A 25,043-nucleotide genomic window follows, 5' to 3' on the forward strand; every position below is an offset into this window, starting at 1 on the left:
CTGGGATGCCTGAGCTCAGCAGATTAACGTGACACTCCGGCCCGATTTGCTGAGATGCAGATAATTGAGCTTCTTGTTAACGAGTTTCCATGTGTGTGTGTGTGTTTTTTTTTTTTTTTGACTCCATCAGCATGTTCTTGAATCAATGCCTAGATTAGGTTTGACTAACATCAGCACAATTGACTCTGATGGAAATTTTAAAATTTATAATTAAAAATTGCACATCCATTTGCTAGTTTCCAAGTAAAAGGAGTTAATCCTTCTGGAAGCGTTTATACCTAGTTTCCCAGAACATATTATTTCTTCTGCCTCTGCTTGAGTGAAGGAGTCCATGATGTTTTTAGAACACTGGGCAACACTCAGGGGCAAGCTGAAGGAGGTCTCTCACGTTTCACCCATTGCCAAAGGATTTAAGGTCTTCATGAGTTTGGGTGAATGACAGAGTGGTTTTCATACTCCTTTTGAGACACTGGTAAAGAATCTGCCTGCAATGCAGGAGACGTGGGTTCAATCCCTGGGTTGGGAAGATCCCCTGGAGAAGGGCATGGCGACCCACTCCAGTATTCCTGCCTGGAGAATACTATGGGCAGAGGAGCCTGGTGGGCTACAGTCCACAGTGCCGCCAAGAGTCGGACACGACTGAGTAACTAACATTTTTGAGACACTAAGTTTCAAAACTATTATATAGGAGCTTTTATTTTCTTGTAGATTTTTAAAAAATGGCCTCAGCATTGTTTACATGAAAATGTGCTTGCATCCTTTTCTCTACACAAAGTATATAAGCATGGTTTACAGTTCCCGCATTCAATACATGCCAGTTGATGAGGATGATGATCCCGGAGTCCCTCAAATGCACTTAAGCTGTCTCACTGCAATGGCGCATTACCACCCATAAAAATCTGACACAAAATGTGTCCAAATGTGTCTGGCTCTTTGCAGCTCCATGAACTGTAGCCCACCAGGCTCCTCTGTCCATGGGATTCTCCAGGCAAGAATACTGGAGTGGGTTCCCACTTCCTCCTCCAGGGGATCGTCCCGACTCATGGATGGGACCCAAGTCTCTGACATCTCCTGTGTTGGCAGACAGGTTCTGTACCACTGAGCCACCCGGGAAGCTTGGCCTACACCACCGTGTACAGAATCAAGGATGGCAGCACTGCCTGTGTACCAAGTGCTATAAGTCTACCTGCTTTTGTTTATAAGAACATACTCTAAATTTGTGTGGCAAAAATTCTAATTGGCATATTTTCGGCTATGGACTCCTATGGTTCATCACACACTAATGTCTTAATGTATGGTTTCAAGATCTATACTTTTCTATATTTAGAAAGCTGTATTCAAACAGAATATAGCATCTTCTCTTCTGTCAACTTCAAAGTTCATAACACATTGTAGGCGCGCAAATTCTTTTTGGCTGAGTCGACAAGTTAGATAGCACCATAAAACAAATGCAGAAGCAAGCTTGACATTGGTGACAGGCAGTGCCTGATCTATCCAGGTGACGCTCGGCTTACTTCTCAGGAAGAGAACACGGCCTGGTTGCGGCCTGGTTGGTCTGTGCATCAAGACCGACCTGGACCTCACTTTGAATTCGGAGAACTCAGCAGGAGCTGGTCACTGTGACTGCAATCCATGACCACTGGGATGTGGACAGTTCAGCTCAGTCACTCAGTCACATCTGACTCTTTGCCACCCATGGACCACAGCACGCCAGGCCTCCCTGTCCATCACCAACTCCCCGAGCTTGCTCAAAGTTATATCCATCAAGTCGGTGAAGTCATCCAACCATCTCATCCTCTGTCACTCCCTTCTCCCGCCTTCAATCTCTGCCAGCATCTGGGTCTTTTCCAAGGAGTCGGCTCTTCACATCAGGTGGCTAAATCAATGGAGCTTCAGCTTCAGCATCAGTCCTTCCAACGAAGTGTCAGGGTTGATTTCCTTTAGGACGGGCTGGTTTGATGAGGACATCAGTGAACAAATCCTGAAAAGAGAACTGGACCAAGGATGGTGTCCATGTCAAATCCGCTTCAGCCCACAGGGCCGTGTGAGTCAACACACAGGACCCAGCCAGCTCTTCCCTCCCCAAATATTTTACTTGAACAGGGAGCCATTCAAATGCTTCACCCTCTGGAAAGGCACTCGCCTGTGTGATGCTCTCAAAGGGCCTCCCAGGCTCCTTACGTCCAGGAACGCCTCTGTACAAAGGCGCACATGGCAGGAGCCTGCCCTCTGCCGTCCAAACACCACCATTACTGTCTCAAGGCAGAAGACAAATGACACACACATGACACAGAACCTGGACCCCCCGAGCTGACCCCGCGAGGTGACCGGGAAGCTTAAAGTCATTGCTTAGGGCTCTGCGAATACAGTGTTAAATAGGGATGCTTATATTGGTTACTACAGTTCAGCAGCATCTATGTTGGTAATTTAGTGGTAATTTAATGGGCACCAATGGGTGCTAAGTTGCTTTGGGTGTCTCACTCTTTGCAACCCCACAGACTCTAGCCCACCAGGCTCCTCTCTCCATGGGATTCTCCGTGCAAGATGCTTATATTGGTTACTATAATTGAAGGACATTTATTTTGGTAATTTAAGTAGCGAAGGAATTATCCCAGTTCAAACATACAGGACCATTACCCTCAGGAAGCTGCAAATTAGAATAATTTACATACTGCCCGCTGTGAATATCTTTAGCATTCACAGGATTTAATCATAAACACAAATAGGTTATTCTGGATTCCATGGGGGCCCCAGAGCAGATACTACAATCTTTGTTTACAAGATTTACATTTACATTTTTCATATTCTCCCTGGAAATGTTCAACAAATTCCAGAGTTACCTGGATATAGTCTGTCTCGTGAAAAACTTGCATTTCTGTAATTTATATATGTGCATGCATGTGTGCTGAGTTGCTTTGGTCGTGCCTGACTCTTTGTGATGCCATGGACTGTAGTCTGCCGGGCTCCTGTGTCCATGGGATTCTCCAGGCAAGAATGCTGGAGGGGGTTTATATATGATGATATCTGTTTCAAACTCCTATTATATAATTACGAAACGTGAACATCTCTAAAATATTCAGGTAGGGTAGTCTGCTGAAAAACAATCTCCAGGTGTTGTGTTTATAAATTAGGAAACTGAAACCCAAGACAGTGTTTATGGAGGAAAACCAGTGATGAATCTCAGTAAATCATTTAACTTGTTTGGGCCTTAGTTTTTGCATCTGTCAAGTGTCGGTAACCTTCCTACTGATGTTAGGATTAAATGAGGTGCTGCTCTTGGCGCGCTTGGGGTCATCTAGATAGCTCACCATCAGAGAAGGCCCAGATCTTGGTGAAAGAGATACGAGAGGGCTCTGGTCAGCAGGCGCCTGAGCCAGTGGGCTGCCCATGTCCTGAACTGGTAACTCTCCCTGGGCAGTTAATGGTCCTCTTTCAGAAACTCCTGGCTTCCCAAGCTCTGAAAACAAAATTATACTAACCAAAGAAATGTTCGAACCACCTCTACCGTGGGGCTTCCCTGGTGGCTCACATGGTAAAGAGTTCATCTGCAATGCAGGAGACCTGGGTTCGATCCCTGGGTCAGGAAGATCTCCTGGAGAAGGGAAAGGCAACCCACTCCAGTATTCTTGCCTGGAGAATTCCACGTACAGAGAAGCCTGACAGGCTACAGTCCACAGGGTCACAAAGAGTTGGACACAACTGAGAGATGGGAATACCAGACCACCTGACCTGCCTCTTGAGAAACCTGTATGCAGGTCAGGAAGCAACAGTTAGAACTGGACATGGAACAACAGACTGGTTCCAAATAGGAAAAGGAGTACGTCAAGGCTGTATATTGTCACCCAGCTTATTTAACTTATACGCAGAGTACATCATGAGAAACGCTGGGCTGGAAGAAGCACAAGCTGGAATCAAGATTGCTGGGAGAAATATCAATAACCTCAGATATGCGGATGACATCATCTTTATGGCAGAAAGTGTAGAGGAACTAAAAAGCCTCTTGATGAAAGTGAAAGAGGAGAGTGAAAAAGTTGGCTTAAAGCTCAACATTCAGAAAACGAAGATCATGGCATCTGGTCCCATCACTTCATGGCAAATAGATGGGGAAACAGTGTCAGACTTTATTTGTCTGGGCTCCAAAATCACTGCAGATGGGGTGATTGGAGTCATGAAATTAAAAAACGCTTACTCCTTGGAAGGAAAGTTACAACCAACCTAGACAGCATATTAAAAAGCAGAGACATTACTTTGTCAACAAAAGTCCATCTAGTCAAGGCTATGGTTTTTCCAGTGGTCATGTATGGATGTGAGAGTTGGACTGGAAAGAAAGCTGAGCACCAAAGAATTGATGCTTTTGAACTGTGGTGTTGGAGAAGACTCTTGAGAGTCCCTTGGACTACAAGGAGATCCAATCACTCCATCCTAAAGGACATCAGTCCTGGGTGTTCATTGGAAGGACTGATGTTAAAGCTGAAACTCCAATACTTTGGCCACCTGATGTGAAGAGCTGACTCATTTGAAAAGACCCTGATGCTGGGAAAGACTGAGGGCAGGAGGAGAAGGGGACGACAGAGGATGAGATGGTTGGATGGCATCACCGACTCGATGGACATGGCTTTGGGTGGACTCTGGGAGTTGGTGATGGACAGGGAGGCCTGGTGTGCTGCGGTTCATGGGGTTGCAAAGAGTCGGACACAACTGAGCGACTGAACTGAGCAACTAACACTTTTCATCTCCATCTTGGTCTATTTTATAATGATTTGCATAACTGGGACATTTTAAAAAGTGAGCAAATGCCTTTCTTAATTTTACATACTTCAAGATGAGGAATGATAGCCTCATTAGTCTATTTTGCCTCAAAGAATCTTTTTCGTGGTGCTGATCCAGGGAATTTGCTCAGTTTTTAGAGAAGGGAGACTTAATCTGATTAAACTTGAACCTCCTCAGACCAAAACATGCCTTTGGTCCTTTGAGAAGAAAGGGGGAGAGCATCACAGGCCTAAAAAATCCTCAATTAATGAAAAAGAACTTTAGAAAGATTCAAATGAAGTTTTTTTTTTTTTTAAAAAAGATGCTTAAAGCAAAACTTAGTAACCCAGAACTATGCCTAGAGAAATCTTTAATTAGCAGAAATCAGAAGTCAGGTTAAAGAATATGTGCCTTTAATAAGTTAGAGAAAAACCAACCCCCCAACCAGACCTATTCAACAAAATTTCCTGCCCTAACAGCATAATTCAAAGAAAAAAAATATCTAGAACAAGGAGAAAATTGTAATTAGTTTGAGTTCCAATGGGAAAGAATAAGTCCGAGAATATCATTGATGTGTTTCCATCAGTCAGATAAAACCATCATTAAAGAAAGGTGCTACTGTTTTTGGTGGAAGGGAACCCTTTTAATCAGAGTGAGGGGAAGCCCATGGAAAATCACAGCCTATTGAAAATAATTTAGAGGACAGCGTGGTGCCGGCCCAAATCAGGTTATTATGAAACGACTCTGTCCTCCCCTGGCTGGGTTTCAGACAGGAGCTGGACGATCTAATCTGTAATCCAGCCCTCGCCTGAATCTATCTGATCTCACACCCCGCCACTCCAGCATCCTGCGGCATCCCAGCCAGGGCTGGTCCCTTTGTACCTCACATCGTCCAAACTCGGTTCCCACCACCGCATCTTTACTCCTGACCTTTCTTCTCTCTTGAACGCTCTCCCATTTTCTGTTCTGCAAATAATCTTGCTCGTGTTTTATGGCCTAGTCGAATTCCCATAACCTCCTTGAAAACTCCCCCTCTTGGAATAACTGGCTGTGACCAAACCTCTGCGATTCATCCTGTGCTTTCACTCAGTACCATAAATTAGGGGCTGTTTTCAGTATGTCTTGTGGCTTCTCTTTCTCCTCCAAAACCAGATTGTTGTTTCACTGACGTGCTCGGAGTAGGGATTATGCATCTCCCTGATTGCCTGATTCGCTGTGTCTGTCCACTCTCAGACACGGTGCAGAAACGCCTGTTTGACGCTGTGTGTGTGGTCACCTCCTTGACTCTCAGTGGGCACCCAGGGACAGCAGCGACTCAGCAGTTCCCGGCCTCGAGGTGGGACCTGTGAAAGGACAGGACTCTGGGCTTCCTGCTGGGAGGCCCGCCCGTCAGTTCAGCCCATGGGAGCAGTCTTGGAAGACAGAGGTGGCTCAGAGGCAGGGTGATCTAGCGGGGAGGAGAAGCAGGCGGACGGCTCAGCCCCTCAGACTCAGCTGAACTCAGAAAGCGGGGAACAAGTGGAAATCTCTTCGAGAGGCTTTTCTGACAACCAGCGCTGTGAAAAAATGATAAGCGTTGGTCTTGCTAATGGTGCTCTTGGGGCAAATACAGGCTATTTCACCCATGTCCGTGCCCTCGTGGGGCAGCTGTCGGGCACCCTTCCCCTTGGGAACAGCTCTAACTCTTTCCTGGGTCCTCCTGGCCTCCTGGAACCGCCTGAATTTCATCAGCACATTTTCCTCTTTCACTGCTTGGGGCTCTTCAACAATCTGTCCCGTGTTTATCATCTTGTAGGGTCAGTGCCGTAAATCTCCTTGCCTCTCTCAGACCTCTAACCCTCCTCCCGTGACCCCGAAGGAACTCGATGCTCTGATGCTTGGTCTTGAGGGTTCCTTTCTCACACTCTTGCAAATATCAAGACGCCGTTACACAAACGCCTGATCATCTAGGCCACGTGTAATTATAAACACATTGCAGCACATCTCACTGCAGAATCCCAGTGAGAACCTGGGATTCTGAGCTCTCTGCTAAGAGTACACAACTTTATTTGTGACAATTTCTTCTATGAGAACCAATTTAATCAGCCCTTTGGCAACAAACAATCAAACAAAGCAAAAAAGATGTCTGGGGAAAACGGGCTTTTTGTGTTGCTAAGAAAATTCCTGCTCATTCTGTAAGACCTGGGTCAATGATCTTCTGGGAGAAACTTTCCCTGCCTTCCCCTCCCCTGTGCAAACCACGTGCCACCCACCATTCCTTCATCCATCCACTCATCCCTTCAGTAAGGACTGAAGCACCTGCTCTGTCAGGCAGGGCTGCCAGGTCCAGACCTTACAGAGTTAAACAGCCTTCCAGGAGCTCACAGGCCGGAGAACTTGGCAGACAAATCAAGGTGTCTGCCCTACTGCTCCCACATATGTGGGGCACGTGCCCCAGAACCTGAACACGGGTCCTGCACCTTCTGAACTTGATCTGCTCAAGAAAGGCACTTAACCTTGGACTTTGTGTTCTCATCAGTAACATGGGAAAATTAATATCATCTAAGTCTTGGGACATTTGTGACAAATAATCAAGATAATGTGTGAGACCTTAGGCATAGTGGCTGGCTCCCAGGAAGGACTCTACAACAGGAAGGACTCTACAATTAATAACCTCCATCAGTGTTGTTATCATTATATGTTACAATGGAGGTGTATTTGGGAAGGTGTGGGAGCTTGAAAGCCCCCAGTGTTGATGGGGGAGGGCAGAAGAGAAAGGAAGCCTTCAGTGGCAACTTTGAGAATATACATACTGGACCTGGCAAAGAAGGATAAAATGAGAATTCAAAGAGCAAAGAATTACATTTTCTTTAAAATGTCTTTTTTAAAAGTTGCAACTTTGGTCAGCTTGTTCTGGGTTTAGAAGAGGTGAAGGCATAGATTTTAACGATTCAACACACCCATATTTGAAGAGAAGAGAACTTACACTCCTCTCCAGAATCACTGGTTTTGAGGGGCCCTGTCCAGCCTGCTGTAAATGGAATGCTTTCCTAAAAGCGAGTGAGTGAGTGAAGGTGCTCAGTTGTGTTCGACTCTTTGCGACCCCGTGGACTGTAGCCCACCAGGCCCCTCAGTCTATGGAATTTTCCAGGCAAGAGTACTGGAGTGGGTTGCCATTTCCTTCTCCAGGTGATCTTCCCAACCCAGGGATTGTACCTGGGTCTCCCGAATTGCAGGCAGACGCTTTACCATCTGAGCCACCAGGGAAGCCTCCTAAAAGCAAAGAGGAAGTCAAATTAGATACATCCTGGAGTGCTGCCCTGAGACTGTCCCTGGGTGTCCACGTGACTATGTTACAGGTGAGCGCCCATGTCTTTGTGAAGCTAAGCTTCCTCTGGGAAAATGGTTCAGAAAAGAGCAAATTTATATCAAATTTCACTTCAACATGAATAACAGGGTTTCTGTGCATTTGGTTCTTGGATGAAAATGGGAGAGGGTGAGGGTGGGATGATTTGGGAGAATGGCATTGAAACACGTATGTTGTCATATGTGAAACGAATCACTAGTTCAGGGTCAATGCATGTTATAGGATGCTCGGGGCTGGCATGCGGGGATGATCCAGAGGGAGGATAAAGGGAGGAGGGAGGTGGGAGGGGGGTTCAGGAGGGGGAACTTATGTAAACCCGGGGCGAATTCATGTCAATGTATGGCAAAACCAACCAATATAATATTGTATAATAATTTGCCTCCAATAAAAAATAAATTACTAAAAAAAAAAAAAAAAGAAAATAATGTTCTTCTGTGGGAGAGTGTGGGCTTCCCCAGTGGCTCAGTGGTAAATAATCTGCCTGCAATTCAGGAGATGTGGGAGACTCAGGTTTGATCCCTGGCTCGGGAACATCCCCTGGAGGAGACCATGGCACACACTCCAGGGATCTTGTCTGGGAAATGCCATGGACAGAGAAGCCTGGTGGGCTACAGTCCGGGGTCGCAAAGAGTCAGATTCGACTGAAGTGACTGAGCACAGTGGAAAGTGTGGATCACTGATCCTCAAGACCCTACCATCCCCAGAGAGGGTACTAATGACCAAGACTATACTTTTTCATTCTGTGAATTTGGTAGGAAAACTGCACAGATTTTCGGTACTTAATATGTACCATCATTTATATCTTAATAACTGTGGGACAGGCTTAACACACACACACGGTTCTCAAAGTTAGAAAATGCCACTTTGAACTCATCTTAAAAACACTTCATTCGTTATATCAGTAGGTTATTTAATTTTCATTACCTACTCCACATGATATATATAATACTGGCTATTGAAAACTTCAAAGGGATATATGAGCTTTAAAATAAATGTTTTCTTGAGGTTTTTTTTCAGCTTCCTAGGTGGCACAGTTGGTAAAGAACTTGCCTGTCAATGCAGGAGACTCAAGAGATGGGGTTCGATCCCTGGGTTGGGAAGGTCCCCTGGAGGAGGAAATGGCAACCCACTCCAATATTCTTGCCTGGAGAATTCCATGGACAGAGGAGCCTGGTGGGCTACTCCATGGGGTTGCACAGAGTTGCACATGACTGAGCATGCATGGAACTAAAGTGATTTCACTCATTCATCAAAAATTAATATGTAATTTGCCACTTTGAGTAACAAGTATATGGATACCTCAAATCTCCTTCATAACACAGTCTTGCTATTCAGCAATAGGGTTATCAAAAAATGTTAGGGGAATTGAGTGAAAATAACATTATTCAGAGTTTTATGTGCAACTAAAGTCAGGCAGACAATAAAATGATCATATTCCAAATGATTAAATATGTTTCATTGCAAATAGCCTATTTGTTTTCAGAGGAGCTATATTTAGTATGTTACTTCTTTCCTCTATACAATTAGTTTCCAATAGATTTCCATACTACAGGAAACAATCTGTGACTCAGTAATTACAATGTGAGAAGAAGATAAGGCCCATGATATCTTTATGTCCTTTCAGAAGGAAAGAACTCTTTCTATTTCTATCAAGCTTAGGAAAATAATATTCATATAATACATATATGAATCACAAAAGTTTCAAGTAGAAAAATATTAAAAAACAGTACCAATTTCAAGTCAGTTTTCTTGATATTTAAATTTGTTCAAATATAAAATCCCCTGGAGTGTGCCCAGTTTTCTGCATTTACTTTCACAAAAAAGATCAGCAATGGATTCAATGAGCTGCACCCTCTTTTCCCAAACCCAATGTAAATCAGTCAAGAAGAAAGTCTATATAAGAATCTATACATTTAATTCTTGAAAAAAATTGGGAGAAACTAAATTCATGTTATGTTCAACTAGACAACATCATGATATTCACTTGCATACTAACTGTTTTGTTTCATTAATCACGACTCTATTTTTAATAGATGAACCAATGTTAAAAGTTCTTCTTGAGTAAAAACCAACAGGAATAACTCAAGAAAATAATAGTTAACATGGTGTAATCACCTTCATTATTCACCTTGAGTCTTTTGTTGAGTTAACTGGATTATAACATGGAGACTTGCTTTCTAAAATGATCTGGGGGGACTTTCTTGATGGTCCAGTGGTTGAAAATCACCTGGCGATGCAGGGAGCACAGGTTCAACTCCTGCTCAGGGAACTAAGATCCACATGCCGAGCAGCTACTAAGCCTGTGCCCCACAACTAGAATCCATGCTCCTCAGCAAGAGATCGCACGTGAAGCCAAGAAGATCCCGGGTGCAACAACAACTTAGTCAAGAGAATGAGAGAGACCCTGCTACTTGCAACAGCACGGATGGACTGTGAAGGTATTCTTGTTGTTCAGTCACTCAGTCGTGTCCGACTCTTTGTGACCCCTTGGAATGCAGCATGCCAGGCTCCCTTTCCTTCACTCTCTCCCAGAGTTGCTCAAATTCACGTCCATTGAGTCAGTGATGCCATCCAACCATCTCATCCTCTGTCGTCCCCTTCTCCTCCTGCCTTCAATGTTTCCCAGCATCAGGGTCTTTTCCAATGAGTCAGCTCTTCACATCAGGTGGCCAAAGTAATGGAGTTTCAGTTTCAGCACCAGTCCTTCCAATGAATATTCAGGACTGATTTCCTTTAGGATGGACTGGTTGGATCTCCTTGCAGTCCAAGGAACTCTCAAGAATCTTCTCCAACATCACAGTTCAAAAGCATCAATTCTTCATCATTTAACCTTCTTTATGGTCCAACTCTCATATCCGTACATGACTAGTGGAAAAACCAAAGCTTTGACTATGCAGATCTTTGTCAGTAAAGTGATGTCTCTGCTGTTTAAAATGCTATCTAGCTTCTCCTTCCAAGGAGCAAGCATAGTTTGTGGCTGCAGCCACCATCTGCAGTGGTTTTGGAGCCCAAGAAAATAAAATCTGTCACTGCTTCTACTTCTGCCTTGAAGACCAGGTGAAAATGCCCCTCTTCTGTACTCCTCTAGAGCTGTCACTTAGTTCCATTCTAACACTGACCCAGGAATCTCCTCCCCTGCTGCTCTACATCCTCAAAGAGGATGAGATCCTCAGCGAGGATGAGATCCTCAGCTTGTGGGCATGTGCTGTGTCTAATCTACAGTTGAATTCTCTAGTCCAGGGCACAGCACATAGAAGGTATTTATCAGCATTTGTTGAATAAATAAAAAAAAAATAAAGTTGAGAAATGAAGTAGTCCGTATTACTAATGATTTTGATAGTTAAGAATAATTTTCATAGTTTCTTCACTGGTATTCTTCCGAAATCACTAAACTCAAATTTTATGTATCACTATAGCCAGAAAAGACTCCATTTAAATTTTGCAAAATTAAAGCTGAACAACTTCTGCTGTAATGCTCAGATATGGCAAAGGGATCTTTAAACACAATTTAGTGAAGAATTTGGAAGGTGAGGGATATTGGTTGCCCTTACAGTGAAAAATATGTATTTATGAAAGGCTTATCACAATGCTTGGCCCAGAGAAGTTTCTCGGAAGTGTTAAATTCGTCTTTCTGTGCTGTCAAAACACTGATTTCTCCAAACCTCCCTATTTTCGCAACTTTCTCTGTTCTCCAAAAAGAAAGGTGATAAAAACCACATTTACAGGCAGGAGGAAATGGCACAGCCAAAAACAGACACATAGCCTTGTTTAGTTCAAATGCTGAACCTTAAAAATGAGCAAAATGTAACATTTCTAACTCAACCACTACAGGTTATGTTTCAGAGGCGGGGTCTAGAGGAGCCTGTGTAGATTTCTGTCACTCAAGTGAGATGGCCCCTTCTCAAGAGCCAGGTTAACCGGGGACACTGCACGTCCCCAGTAAGAACAATTAAGGATGTCATCAACTCGAGAATCCCAACTAGAGGAATGTCTGGATATAGAGGGAATGGACATGGAACTTTGACCTAGACGGGCACAGCTGTCTACCTGCAGGAACGTGTCTGGGGGAAAAGACTACAATCCAGGGTGATCAGCACAGGTTCTTCTGTGTGTGTGTGTACCTGCACGTGCACCAGACTTGTGGCCATCGTAGCGTGCAAGACACAGGCAAATAAAGACAGATATCAGAAGATGAGTAGAGACACAGAAACAATGGTTTTATTTTTCCGTGCAAATGTGCAAAAGCTGGAGTCACACAAAGCAACTGAAAATACAGAAGACGACAGAGAAGAAGGACAGGGTTTTCAGGTCAGAAATGACAAGATGTTGGGAAACGGAAAAGCAACTGACAATTCCCGTGAGCACAGACGCACTAGAATCGCAGGGAGAAAGAAATGGTGAGTGATTCAGAAATACATCTGGAAGGAAACACGTTATATTTGGAATGACCTGTAAGTACAGACGTGCCCAAGAGGGAGTAAGTGTGAAAACTCTATGTGTGGCCTTTGGCTATAATCGATTTCATGGTTACTTCAGATAATCTGGGAAAGCAAATATTGATAGGAAGGGATTCTCCAAGTCTCTTGTTAGGAAATCTAACTTTGCAGCAGGTCAGCTGAGATGGTGGGTTAGCACGAGCTGTCTGAAGGGGTAGGGAGTAGAAAGGAAAGAAAACTTCAATATGAGTTTCTCCAGTTTAGTGCCTACCAGCACTCCACAGCATAGAAATTTGATGTATAAAATCCTCTATAACTATTGAAAAATAAGATTGAGTTTATTTCCTTTGCTTTTATAGTATACTAGTTTGTAGTTTTAATATCATGCTATATTTAAATTTAGCTTGTAATTTCCACAGGAAAACAATTTTCTTAAAAAAAAAAAAAGGAACTAAGTGAGTATTGGATACCACCCAATGGATAAAACACCCTCACATTTTCAAACCTAGGTGACTCCTAAATACACAAACGCATTTACAAAATGATATTTGGCGGGCCTTTGTTATTATAGTTGCTTTCTGAATTAATTCATAAGATCAACCTATTTTCCCTTTAAATGAACACTAATCATGGCTCCTTGTGAAGGTATGTCCACACAAAGAAACTTAGCATAAATGACAGTAAGTCAGCCAGCGGAAGCAATAAAAATACTAGTAAATAAAGTTACTTTCTAATTAATATATATTGTACTAAAGCTAAGCAAGAATATATATTAATCTTTGCATACCTTATTAATTTACTTGGTAAATCCATTACTTCAAGTACTTATCTATTAAAAAATCATAGTCCCAAATATATTTTGATTATAATATAGGTAGTATGTTTTCTCTTCAGAAATATAGCTGAAGAAGATAAATTTACTTGCAAATTTTAGAAAAATAGGCCTCCAGGAAATTCAAGTTTTATAAATTGTATTTTTAGTATATACCTATAGAATAGCATTTCTTTCTTTTCAAAATATGTATTGAAAAGCAATTGTGATTAGTTCATTTGATAGGAAAGTCAATAAGCTCATAAATTTATAAGCAATTAACAAAAAGTTATTTGTATATAAAGTATTGCAGGAAAAAAGAAACGGAAAAAAGTTTTATCTGTCATTTTTTGTGAAGAAGAAAGGTTTTATGGAATTATAAATTACACTGGTAAGGAGTAACTTGAAAACTGATCCCAATTATATCTGAATAGTTTCCTTCTACATTTTGAGGAACTTCATGGGATTCTCCACTTTCTCTTTATACATGTTTTTAACTTACCAGAGAAGTGGCAACACAGCATAGATGGATAAAAAAAAAAATCAATCGGTAACTCTGTTGTGTCCTCAATAAGAGAATGAAAGGACAAGGCTGACCGCGGATGAGGCTGGGGGGGTGACTTACACTATGAAGGTGCCCACGAGAGCAGGGTGCGGGAGAAAGCGCTCTCTGCCCACAAGGGTCCTTCCGATACAGACGCGCTTAGAATGATGGCACATTTGTACTCAATATTCTCGACAGGAGACGTTTCTGCTTGCATTGAGAGCAATATTGCTTTGCATTTAGACCCAGAATAAGTAAATATTTGCTACACTCGTAAAGTGCTTTGCAATATGCTTAAAATAAGCCTTGAATTTGGTTTTCAAGATGATTAAATTTCCTGAAAGCCGCGGTTTCAGGTTTGGGAGCGCTCAGATGCAGGTCAGTAATCGTCCTGCTCTCCCCACTCGACCACAGGCTCATCATTCAGGCGCAGGATGAGGTAGGAGAGGAGCTGGAAGAGGTTCTGCCAGAGCAGCAGCGAGACGTAGAAGGAGAGGCCGCTTACGTCCAGCTCGCAGCGCGGCCCGGCGAAGGCCAGCGCGCACGCGCAGCGGAACCCGTTCAGCAGGTCGTGACAGCGGCCGCCGTGCAGGCAGGGGTCGGACGCGCACTCGTCGATGTCCTTGTCACACCTTCAAGACAGAAACAGCAGAGCCCGGCCCGGCTCAGTACCCTGGCCGTGACGCGAGCAGGGAGGGAGGGCTTCGGCCTCACCCGCCCAGGCCAGCGCAGTGGGACCGAGCAATCCCCACGCCCTCCTGCGTGCCCGACAGCTGGGACACAGCCCTCCAAATGCCTTTCACGGATTTTGGTTTTAATGAAAATCATGGGTACACACACACACACACACAGTTAATTAGAATGAGAAAACTGGTGCAAATCTTTAGAAACTAAAGCAAAACGGAGCCACGCACACGTCAACTTCAGTTTCCCTCAAGAGTTAGTGTGGTTGCCACTGTGTAAAAGTTCGGTTTATTGGGGTACGTGGGGACCAGGAGAGGGCGCTGTATTTTTTCAACCCAGCGTCTACAGAGCAGACCTCCACTGGGGCTGTGAGGGTTCTAAAGCATCCGCGTGCCAGGCGAAGGGGAGAAGCCCGTAAGAAGCAGAAAAACGTGTTTGGTGTGTTCTGGGGGCTTTTGGATTATTTCCCTTGGGAATTCCATTCTATATAACGCACGAGTGCTAAGTCACTTCAGCCATGTCCAACTCTTTGCGACCCTGTGGACCACAGCCCACCAGGCTCCTCTCTCCATGGGATTCTCCAGGCAAGAATACTGGAATGGGTTGCCATGCCCTCCTCCAGGGGACCTTCCCCACCCAGGGATCGAACCTGCATCTCTTGTGTCTCCCGCATTGCAGGCAGGCTGTTTACCACTCATTCATTTGGCTGCACAGATCCCAGCTGCAGCACACGGCTTCTTTGTTGTGGCCAGCGGGATCCTTAGTTGCCGCCTGTGAACTCCTAGCTGCAGCACATGGGATCTAGTTCCCTGACCAGGGATCAAACCCCAGGCATCCTGCGTTGGGAGTGCAGGGATGTCCTGGAGATTCCATTTTAAACAAAAAGCCAAAGTAGATAATCAGAAGATTGCACTTGCTAATAAATTGGTTTCATAGCTAGGTTGTAATCTTTCCAAGTCCAGGTAGATTGATTTTCAAAAGCCAAAATTTTCCAAAAACAAGTGATGCCAATTCTATGGTAACTGAAACTTTCTTCTTCCCTGGAGCACTGTCACTTTTCACCTGATTTTCCAGCTACCAAAATTGCTTTTCTGTGCATTCACTGATTAACTCCCCAGTCCCTTACTGAGTAGATATTGAGCACATGCCACATGCCAAACCCTCTACTGGGCCTCAGGATAGAGTGGTAACTGAGGCATCTCTCTGACTTTGGGAAATGCATACAAAATCATAGCTTCAAGAGTCTCTGCAGAGCAGCTTATAGAGGTGAAGTCCATTCCAAGCAGTTTTTCATTCCCCACCTCTGAAGAGGTAAGCATGTGCGCCTAGGTCATCCACTAATCCCCAGGCTCAAGAAATGAAGAGAGGAGGTGGTGGGTGGGGCAGGGCCTCCCCAAGGCATAAAGGAAAAAAGATTTCACCCCATAAAAACAGCTCCTTATCCCGCTGGATACCAAGCATAGCTGGGACATTTTGTTTCCCTGCTTTGGGTCAGGCTCCCGGGCTGGAGGAGGCCTCTCTGGGTGGAGCAGAGCAGAGCTCAATGACCAGAGGGAGCCTGCCAAGTCCTCCCTGCCCTGGGTGGGCCAGAGCATTCAGAGCATCCACCACGCACAGCCTGCCGGGGTGATGGCACAGAGCGGAGGTCGAACCCCACGGCAGAGGAGGCGGTCTGTTAGATGACAGCTTTTCAACATCTTTGGACTTTATGGAAGTCTCATCCCCCTGGTCCTTGGGAGACTGCCCAGTGCTTTCCGCTTTTCCCCTAGTTATTCTTTCTCTGTTGCTTATCTGCTTCTCTTTCGAACTGAACAGTACACAGTATACACACAACAATCATTATAAACATTTTTGGAGCTTTCATTAGAAGTTATTAATGGGCAGGAAATTTAAAAAAATAAATCCATTGGCATCCAGTGAAATAACTAATGACAGAGAAGGACTTTGAAAGCATGGAATCCATGGAACACCTGGTGACTATTTTAGAAATTCATTTTCAGTGGAGAAGTTAATCCCAGTCAAAAGATTCCTGGGAGAAGGAGGAGAATGTTGAGCTTGCTTTTCTTAACATATTTGAAATCAACAATTTGGAGGTTAAATGTCAGATACTCTTTAAAAACAAACAAACAAACAGTGTTGGAGGAAAGGGAAATGTTTACTGTAAACAGGAAAAATGTGCAAGCAGCAGAGAAAAATAATCCAAGACTTTGGATAAGTTCTATGCTGTTGTCATTAAACATTAGTAAATCAATTGAATAATAACAGTATGCACTAAACTGTGCCATCGAGGCAGAAAGGAACCAGCACTTAAATATATAGTTAAAGCATTGTTCACATTTTCAGACAAGAAAATCTTTGCAGTATTTTGGAGATGGATTGGAGGCCAACTGAATGGTCTCTGGGTTAATAATATTATTATGGTGCATGCATGGTAAAAACCAGTGCCATGAAAAGCAGAATGTGACTTGAGGTCACACCCTTCCATTCACAGAGATTCTCTGACTGCCCCTGCTGCTTAGAGCCAGCCACTGGGAGCAGACCAAGAAAGCAAGGACCGGCCTTGTCACTGAATGTTGGAGGGGAAAAAATGCAGCTGTGGCCGCGTTGCCTGCTGTTTGCCAAAGTGGCGAAAGGGCTGTGTCTGTGTGGTGGCCCAAGCTCTAGCTGAAAAAGAGAAAATTCCAGTTAATCCAAACTGCAGTTGTCACGGGGCAAAAACGCACCCATTATTTTACTAACCACTCTTCTGGGGAAAATTAATTCGGTCAAAATCGCTTTGTCCAAGGTGTTGGATTTGATCTAATTTGTTCAGTGGAGGAAGCCTGATCAGAGAACAATTTATGTAGCCCTGGATGGTATAGGAGATGGAGGAGAACTCTTTCCCTTTTCTTTTAGTTGTTGCAAGTAAAGATTCGGTCACACGTGTATGCCAGGAACATCCTGGAGACGGGCAGAGGCTCTGAAGGAGGCCTGACCTGGCTGTGGCACAGTCTGAATGGACCCCTGACCTCTCCCTTAGCCTCGCAGCTTCAGTTTACCCAAATGCAGAAGGGAAATAAAGACAACTAGAGACGATATTTGCAGGGCGCCTGGCAGAGCACGAGACAAATGGCCAAGTATCTGTTCCCGGCTGTTACAGTGTATCTTGCAGAGCCTCGGTTTGTCACCATTCTGGGGACACTGATCCCCTTGGGAATCTGACAAAAGCTACAGGGTGTGCACTTGTTTGGACATCCCAGGTGACACTAGTGGGTAAAGAACCTGCCTGCCAAGGCAGGAGACAGAAGAAACGTGGGTTTGATCCTGTGTCAGGGAGATATCCTGGATTAGGAAATCGCAGAACACTCCAGTATTCTTGCTTGGAGAATCCCACGGACAGAGGAGTCTGGCAGGCTACAGTCTGTGGGGTTGCACAGAGTCAGACACGACTGAAGCGACTTAGCACGCACACCTGCACATTTTTGCCCTTGAACTCACCTCGGCAAGTCACATGCATACACAAACATGCCTGCATTTTCGGCAAGTCATGGATTGAAAGCAGCAATCAATTCTACGTCAACAAGCCCAGCATTAGGAACAGAGGGGACAGAGGGTTTCTCTGGGAACAGTAGAGTCATCTGGATGAGGTGCGTATACTTAGTGTTCCAGGTAAGTCCACGAGGCAGTCTTTAAGGTATATTTTATTTGACCTCAACAACACCCACATTTGCGTCGTGTATTAGAGTTAGTGGGAAAGAAACATGAATCCAGAAGTATTTCTAAGAAAGAAAAATATCACATTTCACATTTTTCAGAGACATATTTCCCTAGTTAAAGTCTTAGCTCATAAAGTGTCCTTGACTTTGACCTCAAGGGTAATTTTTCTTTTTTATTTTGACTCTGGCCAGACCTATACTTCAGCACAGATTTTCCTATGGGAACTGAGACAAGAAAGCGGAGAAGAAACACACTTGGCATCATCTCACTGTCGCCCGGCCCAGAAGGCCCTCCCATAAAGCCCTGCTGTGACTCACCGTTCCCCCGTAAATCCTGGCCAGCAGGCGCATTTCATTTCTCCCTGGAACTCCGTGCAGTTGCCGCCGTTGTAGCAAGTGAGGTTGGTCTTCTCATTCCCACAGACGGTGGAGGGTAATCGGAGGTATCTAGGGAGAAAAAAGTAACACTCACTGTGGTTCATCTTGTTTATTTCATTCAAGAGCACTTTTTTAGAAAAGTCCGTGTATCTTGTCCGTGCCAAACTAATGAGGTGCTCAGGCCGACTGAGCTACAGACACTGAACTGTGCTGTTTCGTACACGGATCGCTCTTGGGTCCACAGGCCCTGCTGGAGGGCGCTGTAAAGTGCGTGGCTATCCGTCTGCCATTTCTACAGTGCTCATTCGTGAGATAAGATCTGTGCCGGGGGGTGGGGGGGTGGCAATAAATTTACTGTTGGAAAGAAACGCGCAATGGCTAGATTTGCTGCTGCTTGGCTAATAAATCACATCAGGCCATAGGAAAATCGCATCTCTATAAACGGCAGGAAAGAAAGGCCAGGACTCTGATACCCAAGCACTCGTGTGATTTCTCCGCTGCCTCTCACAGCCGAACTCCCGTTGCCCCACCAACACTTGCTGCCCTCATCCAATAATTCATGACTTAGCAGAAGGCAAGCCAAATGCTGTCCAGGAGGTTTGTATACAGCACTCAGTGGAAAGTACATGTGAATTCAGAGCATGGCTCTTTTGTTTAATAACACTTTATATATTAAAGAATGCCTATAAAAAGCCAGTGCAAATTGTTAGATGATAAGCAGAACTTTACTACCAGATAAAATCCAGGGCTGTGACGGGGCTGGTTGCAAAGACTTTAAAGTGTCTAGGTCCTTGACACAGTGCTGTTGTGCATGGAATCAGATACATAGTCAATATTCAAGAAAGAGAAAATGAATTTTATTTTGTTCTGCTCAGCAGACTGCAGCTAATATGGAGAAAGCAGTCTATATGGCAAGTGTGTCTCTTCCCACAAGAGCTAATCAATTTGACTTTAAAAAGAAAATATTGTAAGGATTTTTCAAAAGAGCCAAAAAACGTCAACCAGCTTTAGAAGAGGTCAATTAGCAATGCAAATAGGAAGCTTTGTATACATCTTAACATTTAATAAACAATTTTTGAATCTCGTTAGAAAGTACATTTGAATCAAAACTTTAATCTTTGAAAACTTGGCTTTGATAAATTAGGCAGAAAAAAATACTGGAGCACTGGTTCCTAGGCATATATGGGTCTTTTACTTATCCAAAGTCACCACAGCAGTACTGTTAATTTTGATCCTGAATGCCTTTTATGTTAAGCATTCAGTTTACCTGTTGGCAAAGGAGTAGGTTAACTTATGCGAAGTCACGTTTTATTGGAATGTCAGTACTCAGCAGTCAACCTTGTGTCTTGCCTTAATAGGCTCTGAACAACAATATTATGGAGACAAAAATACATCTCCTTGTAGCTCGGACTACATGTGTGTCTACCAAGAGATTCATCCAGTGAAGGTGCCACCTCTGAACTACTGTAATGTCTCCAGGCTGCCGGCCCACTCTAGGCATTCTTGTCAACATCCTGGAATCTATTACTTGCCAGAAATAACGATCTCATGTTCCTACCTGCGTGCTTAGTCACTTCAGTCATGCCTGACTTTTCATGACCCCGTGGACTGCAGCCCGCCAGGCTCCTTTGTCTATGGGATTCTCCAGGCAAGAATACTGGAGTGGGTGGCCATGCCCTTCTTCAGGGGGTCTTCCTGACCCAGGGATCGAACCCACATCTCTCATGTCCCCTGCACTGTCAGGCGAGTTCTTTACCACTAAGCCATCATGGAAGCCCACATACATACATATTATACGTACATATCTATGTATATAATTGTATTGTCCTTTGACATTCTGATTTTTATCTTACCGGTTCCCTTATTAATTCATGACAAAGTCATCAAAACATGTTCGTTCTGAGAGTCATGATTTCCCATTTTGGAAACTATAACACAGCTTTTTCAGAATTTTGTAAAGTTGACCTGCCTGAAGTGACCCAGGGCATTCTTTCAGGGGTAGGAGTCATGCTTCCTCCTACAAAACCAGAATTCAGCTCTTGTATTGGCTGTCACTATATTTATTTCCTGTGGCCTTAAGGCTTGGACTGCGGGGCCATAGTTCCCGAGACATACTCTGACCGAGGTGACTGAGAAGACATTTTGTTTAAAGTGTGGTCCAAATCGTGTAGAACGTGCCGGCAGGTGTGATCCTGTCTTCACGGGACTGAACTGTCATGGCCGTGACCATGAGCCCCGGCTCAGCACAGAGTACTGAGTGTACCTGTGCACGTGAGCACACCTCCAGACACGCTTTATGTGGGTGTAATGCTCACCTGGCTGCTCAGAAGATAAAGAATCCGCCTGCAACGAGGAGACAGGGGTTCGATCCCTGGGGCCGGGAAGATCCCCTGGAGAAGGGAATGGCTAACCCGCTCCAGTATTCTCACGCGGGAAATCCCATGGACGGAGGAGCCCAGCGGGCGACAGTTCACGGGGTCGCAAAGAGCTGGACGCGACTGAGCGACCAACGCTTAATGCTCACCTGCAGAACCTTCCCGTGAAATTTCCGGGACAGCGGCAAGAGTAGCCGTTGGCGGCACTCACGCAGGTGGCCCCGTCTGCACACTGGTGATGCTGGCAGTGGTCCACCTCCGACTCGCAGTTCACCCCGGTGAAGCCAGGCTCGCACCTGCAGTGATAGGCTGCCCCGCCGGGGGCGGAGCAGTTGCCGTGGATACAGGGGCGCGAAAGGCACCCGCGGACCTGGAGCTCGCAGCGGGGCCCCGCCCGTCCCGCGGGACAGCTGCAGCGGTGGGAGCTGTAGGTGTCCTCGCAGCGTCCTCCGTGCAGGCAGGGCCCGGAGCGGCAGGCGTCGAGCTGCAGGCAGCCCGTCTCCACCGGAGGCCCGGAGACTTTGAGAAACAGCTCCTCCTGAGGTCTGTTCATCAAGCCCGGGGCGTTTTCAAAGTAAGAGAGATAGAGGCCGCTGATCGCTATGGTGCTTAGACAGCCTCGCAGGGCCGGCGCGCTGCCGCTAGCTCGGTCACCCACATAGATGTCTGTGTCACCCTTCAGGAAGCTGAGGCTCCCGGCAGTGACCGCGCTGGTCACAGGAGGCGTTCGCCCGTCCACCTCCATCTGCCACCTGGAAGCCTGGGCCCCCGGGTCTGTCATGGAGACGGTCACCTGGTGCCACACGCCGTCACTCACGGGCTGCAGACTCGTCAGACTCAGCATGTTTACAAAGCTGTTGCCGCTTTGCAGTTGAAATAACAACCGGGAATCCCGAATGTGAAGACGAAGGAATTCAGGCTCCTTCTCTGCATGCAGTATGATCGCGTGTGCATCCCTCGTTCTGAAACCGAAGGTGACGTTGGTGAGATCTCTGGTGATGTTCCTGTTGCTCCTGAATATTATCTCACGGCTTTGTCCATTAAAAACAGCATTTGCGATACCTAAAGAGAGAAGGCAGTGCCAGTCAGCAACTTGACTAAACCTGTAACATTTGCTTCGGTTCAGTTGTTCAGTTGTGTCCAACTCTTTGTGACCCCATGGACTGCAGCACGCCAGGCTTCCCTGCCCTGAAGCGTGCTCAAACTCATTTGCTTCATTACCATTATTAACATTAATGATCAAGACATTATTACCATCATATATTGATTGATATGGGCTAGGCACTCTGTTAGTTGTCTTTCAGTTCAGTTCAGTTAGTTCAGTTGCTCAGTCGTGTCCGACTCTCCGCGACCCCATGAATCACAGCATGCCAGGCCTCCCTGTCCATCACCAACTCCCGGAGTACACTCAAACTCATGTCCACAGAGTCGGTGATGCCATCCAGCCATCTCATTCTCCATCGTCCCCTTCTCCTCCCGCCCCCAACCTTTCCCAGCATCAGAGTCTTTTCCAGTGAGTCAACTCGCTGCATGAGGTGGCCAAAGTATTGCAGTCTCAGCTTTAGCATCAGTCCTTCCAATGAACACCCAGGATCGATCTCCCTTAGAATGGACTGGTTGGATCTCCTTGCGGTACAAGGGACTCTCAAGAGTCTTCTCCAACACCACAGTTCAAAAGCATCAATTCTTCGGTGATAAGCTTTCTTCACAGTCCAACTCTCACATCCATACATGACCACAGGAAAAACCATAGCCTTGACTAGACGGACCTTTGTTGGCAAAGTAATGTCTCTGTTTTTTAATATACTATCAAGGTTGGTCATAACTTTCCTTCCAAGGAGTAAGCGTCTTTTAATTTCATGGCTGCAATCAGCATCTGCAGTGATTTTGGAGCCCAAAAAAATAAAGTCTGTCTTTATATTACTTTTAATACAAAGTTCTTAAATATAAGTTTATTATTAATATCATTTCTATTTTATAGAATAAGAAATTGAGACTCATAGAAGTAATTTTTTCATGGTCAAAAGCTAATAGTTAATGAAGACAATGTCAAAACTGGATGATCTGACACCAAAACTCGAAACATATATTTCTTTTCCATTGAAACACTAATACATTCCAATATTATTTTACTTCAGTTCCCACCAATAAAGCATTGATTACCCATTTTATACATCAAGAAACTAATCACAAAGCAATCTCACATCTAGCTATGCTGCTGCTGCTGCTGCTGCTAAGTCACTTCAGTTGTGTCCGACTCTGTGTGACCCCATAGACGGCAGCCCACCAGGCTCCCCCGTCCCTGGGATTCTCCAGGCAAGAACACTGGAGTGGGTTGCCATTTCCTTCTCCAATGTGTGAAAGTGAAAAGTGAAAGTGAAGTCACTCAGTTGTGTCTGACCCTTAGCAACCCCACGGACTGCAGCCTACCAGGCTCCTCCATCCATGGGACTCTCCAGGCAAGAGTACTAGAGTGGCTTGCCATTGCCTTCTCCATCTAGCTATGGTTACACAGTAAATTAACAGTGGAGACTGGCTTCTGAGTTAGCTGACTGTGTGCTCAGTCATGTCCAACTCTTTGCAACGCTATGGACTGTAGCCCACTGGGCTCCTCTGTCCCTTGAATTTTCTAGGCAAGGATACTGAAGGGGTTGCCATTTACTCCTCCAGGGGATCTTCCTGACCCAGAGATCTCAGCCACATCTCTTGTGTCTCCTGCACTGGCAGGTGGGTTCTTTACTGCTCGAACCACCGGGGAAGCTGACCATGAGACACTAAATGACTGATTTACTATCTGCAAACTCCAATTAAGTGTCCAGTTACCAATCTGTGCCTAACTCTGAGTGGTATTCTGTGAATTGGGCATAATCATACAACCATACCATCTGCTCCACTGTATGACATGTACACACGATCACATATGACCATAGCACTTTGGGGCAATCTTATTGCGTCTTTCTATTGAAGTGTTTTATCTCTTAAAATATCTGACACTGTCAGTTTATGATCTCCTTTAATACGTTCTTGAGAAAACAAGAGAAATAACTGCTTCAGCTTTCCACCTGACCTGTAAACCTGGCAAATCTGGATCCACTCTGCTTTCTATTCTGTTATAACGGACTCTTGAGTTGCTCACTTAAGTCCGACTCTTTGTGACCCCGTGAACCACAGCACACCAGGCCTCCCTGTTCTTCACCATCTCCCAGAGCTTGCTCAAACTCATGTCCGTTGAGTTGGTGATGCCATCCAACCATCTTGTCCTCTGTCGTCCCCTTCTCCTCCTGACTTCAATCTTCCCCAGCATCAGGGTCTTTTCCAAGGAGTCAGCTCTTCCTATCAGGTGGCCAAAATATTGGAGCTTATATGGATGCATTGGATGCATATGGATATTATAATGGATGCATTCCCCTTCTTCTCATCTGCATAACAACAGAAAATATATCTACTGTTATCTGCCCCTGGTTCCTGACCCGAGGCTCCGGAAATCCTGGTAAATTCCTAAATGATGAGAGCATGGCACCGGGAGCAGGTTTGTTGTAATGAGACAACTCTGCTTGGGTCCCTGAATGGAGCCTGGATGCAGGCTTGTCACCATGAAGACCAAGCCATGGCTGGACACTTGAAACCCGCAGCCCCAGCCCATCCTCTAGAGGACGAGGCTAGGAAACGGGGTTAGTGATTAGTCACGCCTACAAAAAGAAGCCTCCACAAAACCCCGAAAAGATGACGTCCAGAGAGGTTCCAAGCTGTTCAACACAGGTACACTGGGACGGCCACACACCCCCATCTCCCCGGGACAGAAGCTCTTTCACTGGGGACCCTCCCAGACCTCGCCCTGAGTATCTCCTCTTCCAGATGTCCATCTGGGGCCTTTGTCAGATCTTTCAATAAGCTGGTGAACCAGTAAGTGTTTCCCCGAGTTCTGTGAGCTGCTCTTGCAAATTAACTGAACCAAGGTGAAGAGTGCGGGAATCTCAGATTTATAGCTGATTGGTCAGGAGCACGAGTGACAACCTGGACTTGAG

At 45.2% G+C, this 25,043-nt stretch overlaps 1 protein-coding gene across 1 annotated transcript in view; it reads right to left on the bottom strand.

Annotated features, from left to right (window-relative positions):
- Positions 1 to 25,043, bottom strand: part of CRB1 (crumbs cell polarity complex component 1) — a 141,405-nt gene that overhangs the window by 15,512 nt on the left and 100,850 nt on the right. The window contains exons 8-10 of the mRNA XM_088845225.1: positions 21,168 to 22,080; positions 18,584 to 18,712; positions 14,392 to 14,518 (exon numbers count right to left, since the gene is read on the bottom strand). Coding sequence (XP_088701351.1) covers positions 14,392 to 14,518; positions 18,584 to 18,712; positions 21,168 to 22,080 — 1,169 coding nt within the window. The remainder of the gene's footprint in view (positions 1 to 14,391; positions 14,519 to 18,583; positions 18,713 to 21,167; positions 22,081 to 25,043) is intronic.

The sequence above is a fragment of the Moschus berezovskii genome, chromosome 17 (genome assembly GCF_049115385.1).
Source record: "Moschus berezovskii isolate FMDL1 chromosome 17, NW_MosBer_1.0, whole genome shotgun sequence".
Classification (NCBI taxonomy): Eukaryota; Metazoa; Chordata; class Mammalia; order Artiodactyla; family Moschidae; genus Moschus; species Moschus berezovskii.